This window comes from Lutjanus erythropterus, chromosome 19 (assembly GCF_056507025.1).
Source record: "Lutjanus erythropterus isolate fLutEry1 chromosome 19, fLutEry1.hap2, whole genome shotgun sequence".
Taxonomy (NCBI): Eukaryota; Metazoa; Chordata; class Actinopteri; order Lutjaniformes; family Lutjanidae; genus Lutjanus; species Lutjanus erythropterus.
Genome location: NC_139335.1, coordinates 6,803,761 through 6,812,759, shown reverse-complemented (window position 1 = coordinate 6,812,759; position 8,999 = coordinate 6,803,761). Strand labels below are relative to the sequence as shown.

Sequence of the window (8,999 nt, the reverse complement as noted above, 5' to 3'; positions counted from 1 at the left end):
AAACGCACCAGAAATATAGTTTATTGTTGTGTCTCATTCCCGGGACACCAGATACCAAAGTTTTGGGTCCAGAGCGTAGCAAAATAATGAGAAATACAGGCAGAGATATAGACACCGCCACACACCGCTGCGTCATAAGTGATGATTTAACGGGATTGTGTTTCTGATACTATTACAGCATTGCTTTTTGAAGGAAAATGTTGCATATTATGCCTTTAATCTTGGACACTGTATGTATGAGGAAAATCTTAGCTCACAAGTTCACTTTAGCTTTTTCAGAGCTTTCATGAGCAGATGATGAGATGCAGACCTTTGAACTGAGATTATTTTTCCACACTTTTAAAGAATATTATAGGCACTGATGGGTGGTTTGTCTGTATAAACCTGAATCCTAAAACCTAAAATAACATTTTCCCTCAACTCAAGCCTGGGAAAAGAATACAAACCTCCAAATCAAAGACCTCATGAGAGAAACACTTAGCAATTTCCCTCCCCGACCCATTAAACTCAAACCCCATTGTGCTCCTTTCTGGCCAGTCTTGGCCTCATTGTTTTGATGTGGTCACTGGAGCAGCCAGAGGTCAGTGTGACTTTATTCGTGGTGTGATCGAGGACGGATATTGTGAGGATTTGCTGCCACCTGGTGCTCATATTGATGGTGCAATTCAAAACAGTTATGGCGTCTAAGGTTTTTCTTTGTGTTATTCTTCTCAAAAGCTGCATTCAATTATAATAAATGTATAAAAGCACATTTCATACACAGAGGTAGATTCAAGACGCAGTTAGATAAAACATTATATAAGATAAAACAGTTAAAACAACCCAATTAAAACAGATAAATCTATTAAAACTAAGATAAAAGAGTTGTGATCAAAAGTGTTAAAGGCCACATTAAGGTCTAAAAGCATTAAAACTGATGTCTTGCCTGAATGACTGTTGATAAAAGAATTTGAAAGTACAAACAAGCCCCCATGAGGGCAGTAACATTTCCCACGTCTCAAGAGAAAAAAAAAATAACCAAGACATGAGAAAAACATGGGAGGACTCCAGGTGGCCGATAACAGGATGATGTTTAGGATGAACTGGCCTTGTGACAGCGAAGGATGCGAAAACACTGACGAGATGAGTTTTCACATGCCTCCATGTTATCCTCTTTTTCTCCAGCTGCTCTCCGTCGAAGCAGAACGTCAGAGATCTCGACTCCATGGATAAGAAGGTGGTGCTGATCACAGGCTGCTCCTCGGGAATCGGCCTCAGTCTGGCCGTCCGGCTGGCCTCTGACCCCGACAAAACATTCAAAGGTAACCAGACGTGACACTGACCTGTCATTGTATTCCTCACGTGCTAAAGTGTCTTTTTAACAAGCATGCACTGGGTTGGTAATCGCTGGTTTTAAGAACTTTCTAAGCTCACGGAGACACTGTACAGTAAGCAAAAGGTGGCAAAAGTACACATATTCTTTATTCAAGTATAAGAACAGATACTTGTGTAAAAAGACTGATAAAAGTTGAAGTACTGATTCAACTTCTTTCCTCAAGTAAATGTGTAAAAGTACAGATGTACTCAAAGTATAAAAGTAAAGAATAGCCATGTGAAGGACAAAGCCAACTGAACCTCACCTTTTCTCAGTGAGTCTCCCTCTGTCTGTTTCATGTTGTTATGTGTTTTACATTGTTTTTGTCATCTTATATTTTATGTCATTATTGTCTTGTTACATTGTTTTCATTTTGTTACTTTGTTTATGTCTTGTTATGTCTTTTTCATCTTGTATTTTATGTTGTTTTTGTCTCGTTATGTCATTGTCCTCTTACATCTTGTTATGTCATTATCATCCTGTTACAGTGTTTTCATCTTAAGTCCTTTATGTCGTTTTTGTCTTAATACTTAGTTATTGTCTTCTTATTGTCTTGTAACATTGTTTTCATCTTGTTACATTGTTCGTGTCTCGTTATCTTGTTTACGTCTTGTTTTTCTCATTTTTGTCTTATTAAATTATTTGTGCTCTTTATATCTTTATATCTTGTTACATTGTTTTTTTTCTGTCATGTTGTTTATGTCTTGTTACGTTTTTCATCTTGTTTTGTCTTCTACGTCGTTCTCGTCTTGTTGCGTCAGTTTTGTCTCAGTACATTTAGTTATATCTCTAAATCTTTTTGTGTGTTGTTATGTCGTATGACGTTATTTACGTCTTTTTCATATTGTTACGTCTTTGTTGTCTGAAAAGTAAATATTCAAGCAAAATACAGATACCTTAAAAATCTACTTCAATCCAACGTGTTCATTCCTTCACATCTGTATCACAACATGCCTCAAAGTGTTGCTTTCTGTTTAGTCTATGCCACGATGAGAAACCTGGCCAAGAAGGAGCGTCTTCTGGAGTGTGTGAAAGGCCTGCACAGGGACACTTTGGACATACTCCAAATGGATGTGACCGAGCATCAGTCCATCCTGGATGCGAGAGACAGGGTTGTGGAGAAACGAGTGGACATTCTGGGTATGCTCTTGTGTCGCTGCGTCCTGATTAAGATTGTAATTTGTGTGTTTAATGGGGCTTATCCTCGCTACTCGCAGTGTGCAACGCCGGTGTGGGTTTGATGGGGCCGCTGGAGGTGCAGTCCCTGGACTCAATGAGGCAGATTCTGGAGGTCAACCTCCTCGGGACCATCCAGACCATCCAGGCTTTCCTGCCGGACATGAAGGCTCAGGGCAAGGGCCGCATTCTGGTCACCGGCAGCACCGGAGGGCTTCACGGTGAGACGAGCAAACAGTTGAGGTTCTACACGTGCAGCTTTTGTCATGATTTGACAGAAACTACACAAACAAGTCAGGTTAACGTTAGCTGCCATGCTTGAAATTGCCAAAATAACCTTGATCTTCATACTTCACGCTCTCTTACAGGCCTCCCTTTTAATGAGGTGTACTGTGCCAGTAAATTTGCAGTAGAGGGAGCATGTGAGAGTTTGGCTGTCCTCCTGCAACACTTCAATATCCAGTGAGTTTTAAAGTTTGTATGTGATATATTAACTTTTCTAAATCAGAAAATGACCATCATATCAATATGAATATGTTGTCGGTAAACATTTTACTGCCTTCTTCTGGACTTGGAATTTGAAATCAGATGAAACTCTCCTTTTCAGGTGATTCCTGTTCTGCCAATAGATTCCCCTAAATCTTACACACTGGTCCTTTAACTGTAATTGTTGATTAGGAGAGACTCTTGTTTCCTCCTGCAGTGTGAGCCTTATTGAATGTGGCCCGGTCAACACCGACTTCCTGGTCAACCTGCAGAGGGCGGAGCTCGGGGATGCGTCTCTCCAGCAGGTCGACACCCACACACTCAGCTTATATGAAAAATACCTGCAGCACTGTGGCTCCGTTTTCCAAAATGCAGCACAGGACACTGAAGACATCGTGAAGGTACGTCTCCAGAAGGTCACAACTGCATTAGTGGTGTGAGTCAGTGATGCTGGTGGAAACAAGTTACTTATCGAAACTTTTGGTTCTTTGTAGCATAATATAAAGGGTTCTTGGTTCTCCCAAGGTGGTTTCTAGTGAAAACCCTTGAACTATAAAAGGGTTCTCACTAGAACCCCATGGGTTGGCTCTAGATGAAACCCTTGAAGGAAAAAAATGTTTTTAGTAGATGATCTGTGGTGGGTTATAAATAAAACCCTTAGAATATAAAGAAGGTCTTGGTGGAACCCCCTGGGTGGATTCTGGAATAAACTCTTAGAACATAAAAAAGTTCTTGAAAGATAATCCTAGCTGGGTTCTGAGTAAAACCCTTGGAATATAAAAGGGTTTTCGGTAGACCTCTCTGGGTGGTTTCTACATAAAACCATTAGAGTATAAAGAGGTTCTTGGTAGAACCCTCTTGCTGGATTCTTGTTAGCACCCTTAGAAGGTTGAAAGGTTCTGGACAGAACCCCCATACTATAGACAGGTTCTCCTTTAGACCCTCCCATAGGGGGCTCTGGATGAATCCCTTCACAGATGGTTAGGTATAACCCTTTACATTGGTTTCCAGGTAGAATTGTCTCATAAAATGTTCTATCAGGAACCAGAATGGGTTCTCCTGTGGGGGGAAGCAGAAAAAACCCTTCATGGTGCTGCACCACCAGTAGAGGATGAGCACACTGATACTTAATTGTGTCAAAAGTGTGTCAGAATAAGAGCACCTGTACATCTAACCACCGTGGCGTGTTTGCTTCTGTCTCCAAGGTATTTCTGGACGCCATCCAGTCGCCCAACCCTGCGTTCAGATACTTCACCAGCGGCGTCGTGCCGCCTCTCACCAAACTGAAGGTCACAGAACCAGATGGCTTGCGGTACATCAGCGCTATGAGCAAAATCGTTTTCTCAGCCGAGGAACAGTAGCTGTTTTTTGTGTGCATACTTTGTTCTCAGCCAGGCGTCTGCTTCATGTGCACACTTGCCCCTCGTTTAGTTTATGTGCAGAGGTTAATATTTTACTCTTTCAGTTTTGATTTGTGATATAAAGTTGATTCACTGTGACTCACTGCGGTTGCTCAACTGGAAAGTGCAGTAAGTTCAGAGTTTTGTGAGCAGAGTTCACAGCCTGCAGGGAGGGACTCCAGACTTGTGTTTTTGTATGTAACTTATCAAAAGTTATATTCCTTATCACAAAATAAAAGTATACATGTAAAAATAGAGCTTTTTCTGCTTGGGTGGAGAAATATTTGATAAGGATTATGTTTTTGCATTTGCATTCCTTTTGTTTGATAGTGTTCTCGCCACACTGATTTGCATATTTTCAGTGGAATAGGTGTGCCTCTGGACAGGTTTCTACCACATTGTTACAGGAAAAACACTCCAAGAATTTTCTTATGTTGGTTTTAATTGGCTATTTCAAGCGAACAGGAAATGAAAATAAAAACCAGGCTCCCAGGAGTTTCTCCACGAACAGTGAAGCTCAGTTTTTATGTGACTGAATTATATGTTGTATTTCTTTTCTTGTGCTGAAACACATCCCTTAAAGTGGTCCCTGAAGGATACCTGAATAAAATATTTGAACTGAACTGAAATGTCTTTGGATACTATTTTTTTTTTTTTTTTTTACAGAACACAGAACACAAGGAAAACTACTCAAATGCAACATTTCCCCCCTGTACGTATTTATAATAATGTCAGAAACAATGTGAAACTGATAAATACTGTATCAGGAGATACAGAACAAGCACTTAAAGCTACCACAAGGAACTTTAATATTGTGTTGATTTCAGAGGCCCCTGTGGACAGAAATGATAATGTTCCCTCCAAAATAACTACCAAATTTGTCTTTAATAAATAAATACCTAATGTAAAGAAAAATTGTCTGCTTTTTTCTTGCTAACGTGTCACTAACTTTTCCTCGGAGACACAGGCTCGTAAAGGCTGTTTCAAAACAAGTTAAAAACTCCTGGTAGTAGCTTTAAAAATAGAAGAGAAGAAAAATATTGTTTGCAACAGAGAGTTTAGTCTGGAAGTATCCTTTCACCTAGAAGTGGATTCTCTCTCTCTGTCCTCTGTACATATTACACAAGGAACAAACAAAGAGATGATGTTATTTGTTCTGTAGTTCAGTTTTGTAGCTTTTTAATTCTTGATGTCTGACAGGACCCCTTTATCAGAGGGGTTTGGATGCTTTAGATAAGTAATCTTATATATTTTAAACTTTAGGGCAGGCCTATTTGATTGATTGAATATCAGTTCAATCAACTGATCATCTATAAATCGGAAAAAAGTTTGTGGGTGTTTTACGTTGTTTATTAGAATATTGTCTTTTTATTAGTTGGCTAAATAGCCCAGTCATTAGTTATTTCTGATGTTAAGCACAAAGACACTTATTATTTTAAAAAGTTTTGGCCCAGGCTGGTTAAACAGGAAATTTAGGAGAGTCAAACTGATTGAAAAAAGATGACAAATGCAACATTGCTATTAAAAACAAGCTTCCTCTAATCTAATATTACAAAGGTGCTTTGTTTTTTCCTGTACTTTAGAAAAGTACTCATCTAAATTCCTAACTTTAGAGGTCAGACATGGGAAATGTAAATGTCTCGTTCTTTGGTACTTTACCTTTGTCAGATCTCACCCTTCTGAATAAGTAAATAAGCTTTTTGGTGATATGACCCTACATAGACATACAGTTCAGAACTTCAGCTGGTTGAATGAACTCCTGTCAATGATTAAAACATCTGTTAAAACGTAAGTGAACCGAAGACACACATTCAGTGACGTCTTCACAAACCACTGTCATCAATACGATGACTTCATGACACCACTGTAGCGCAGTTTGGTAAATATCCTGAGACAACGGACTGTAAAACAAACAAAAACATAATAATGAGAACGGGTCATTGGTCTCAAACTCAACCTGGCTCGAGGCCACTGATGGTTTTGTCACATCACTTCACTCAAGTGCTGCAAGAAAGTGCAGCATATCTGAAAATTTACAGCAGCTTCTGCATATTTTTTACATCCACTGATTAGCTGTGCACAAACCCAGTCACTTTGAATTAAATACCTTGCTAAGCACTGTCTATTAGATTTGTTTGTGCTTTTGTCAAAAGCCACAGAGGATGCTGAGAAATTTCAGGCTTTTTCGTGTAACTGATCATAAATGTCACTTGATAAGTTGCCAATCAGCTGTGCCTCTGTGTTTGCCTATAGAGAAATATTGATAAACAAGCTTTTCTTTTCTGGACACAGAATATCAGTGAATTGCGACATTGCCATCCATCAGAAATACGCACATACATATTTTTTTTTAAAATAGAATTGTGTTTTTATTTCAGTTTTATTCAATGAAGGGTAGTTTAAATTGGTATAAAACAACTAGAAAAAAGTAATTAAATGAAGGGTTGGATTATATTTTTGACATCATCAGGCAGGAAGTATACAGATCCTTAACAAATAAAAGTCCACACTACACTGAAAATACAGTCCTGCATTCAAAACCTTACTTCAGTAAAAAAACAAAACAAAAAAAAAACTAAACAAAAGTAAGTATTATGATCAAAATATACATAAATCATCAAAAGTAAAAGTACTCACTCTGCAGTAAAATCAGCCCAGTTTGTACTTGGTTACATTTCACCATGATTTCAACAGAAAAAGGAGGTGAAAGCTATAAAAAGTTAAGATGTCTTTCTGAATTTTTTTTTTTTTTTTTTAAATACGTTTATAACTTTTCTTATGTAACTTTTATGTTCACTATACAAGTACACATATATGATACATATACACAATATAAAAATAGAAGGAGGAGGAGGAGGAAGTTTAAACGTTTCAGTTTAGCTTCTGAATGAGTGTATAAAGTGTATAAAGTTCTGGGATCACAGACTGACTGAGTTCCAGCTGGAACAAAATCCATCCCCTGTGTCATTTTTGGACCAGGACGGGGCGATTAAGCCCATGAGTACTCTTATAACCTGAGACAGGTTACCTTGTCTGTACATCTACGATGTAAGACTTACGACCTCCTCATCTCTGATAGGATTGACTGAGGTTCTTTAATCCTTCCCTGATCAAGTGCCCTAATTCCAGCTCCTGAAGATCCTGAAATGGATCCTGCTCTTATAGTTCTGGCTGTTACCACACAGTCACCTAATATAGACACACCGACACTTATCGGCCTCTCAAAACTTACTAACATGAGTTGTTCTGACTTGAAGACATCAAACATTAAAATGTTGTCTGTGTGTTAGAGTGCTGCTGTTTGGTGCTTGTGTTACTGTTGTGCTTTGAACAGTTCATCTGAATGTAGGCCACATGATGAAGTGAATTTCTCTGTAAAACCGAAGTCCAGGTGTGTCACATGCACATCATGTACTTACTTGTTCCCCAGCTCACACACAGATCATCACTTAGACTTTGGCTTGCTCGTAAAAAACCTTTCAAAACCGCGTGAACTCGGCTGTCAATGATTCACCCACAGACTATTTGTGAATGATTCATATGTCTCACATGAGGTGACGAATCTGCATCTGCTTATCTTTTGTTTTTGGGTGACAAGAGTAAAAATGTCGGTCTCAATTCTGTGCACAATTCATGGCTTCACAAATTTTTATGTAGATTTCATTTTATCAAGAGTTCAAAGGAACTCCATGTGTCTCTGAGTAAGAACTGAAGACATTAGCTCTGACTGATATCTCTTAATAACAGTTAAATTTTAACACTAGCAGCTCCACTGATAAATATGACGTCCAAGAAACTTTCAAGTAAAATATCTGATACACAGGTTCCTTTTTTCTAAATCAGGACAGTCTAAAATTTTACCCAGAGTTAGAGGGTAAATCTGAGCCACATGTTTTTCTTCTGCCCACCTTTTACATCATTTTTGTTCTGGTTATTTTAACCATTTTTAATGTGTTCCTAAAATAAATAAAGGCAGTCCTTTGAAAAACAAAACAAAATAAAGAAAGAAAGAAAAAAAATAAAAATTAAAAACCTATCCATTTATTTATTTATTAAACTATATTAACTACTCATATATTTATATTTACATTAATGAGTGATTTTTTTTTTCATAGCCATATTAATTTTTTATGTATTCACTATTGACTCATTTATTGTATTTATATTTACATTTATTTGCATAGTTGTGGTCTCATCATTTACTTCATGATTTTTTCATAGCCAAAATTTTTTATTTAACTATATTTACTCGCTTCTATATTTATATTTACATTCACTTATATATTTATTATTTATTTATTTAGTTATTTTAAGATATATTATTTATTTATTTAATTATTATTTTATTTATTATTTATTATTATTTATTTAGTTTTCATTTATTTAACTATATTGACTCATTAATGTACATTTGTGTAAATTTATTTACATATTGCATAATTTATTTATTGATTGATTTAAAATTGACGTAGGACTCACCTGTAAGTGATCAATCTTAACTTTTAAACTTTATCAGTCCTTCTCTCTGATTGGACACCGCCTCCTGTTACGTCATCGCTGTCCTTACCGTGCAGGTTACGCGT

General features: G+C 37.4%; 1 protein-coding gene across 1 annotated transcript; it reads left to right on the top strand.

Moving 5' to 3' along the window:
- Positions 1-1,011: 1,011 nt before the first annotated feature.
- Positions 1,012-4,877, top strand: hsd17b1 (hydroxysteroid (17-beta) dehydrogenase 1). Its single transcript, XM_084743924.1, has 6 exons — positions 1,012-1,301; positions 2,333-2,494; positions 2,572-2,751; positions 2,899-2,992; positions 3,234-3,417; positions 4,222-4,877. Exons 1-6 carry the CDS (start codon positions 1,205-1,207, stop codon positions 4,375-4,377), a joined length of 873 nt encoding a protein of 290 aa, XP_084600050.1. The 5' UTR covers positions 1,012-1,204; the 3' UTR covers positions 4,378-4,877.
- Positions 4,878-8,999: the final 4,122 nt, after the last annotated feature.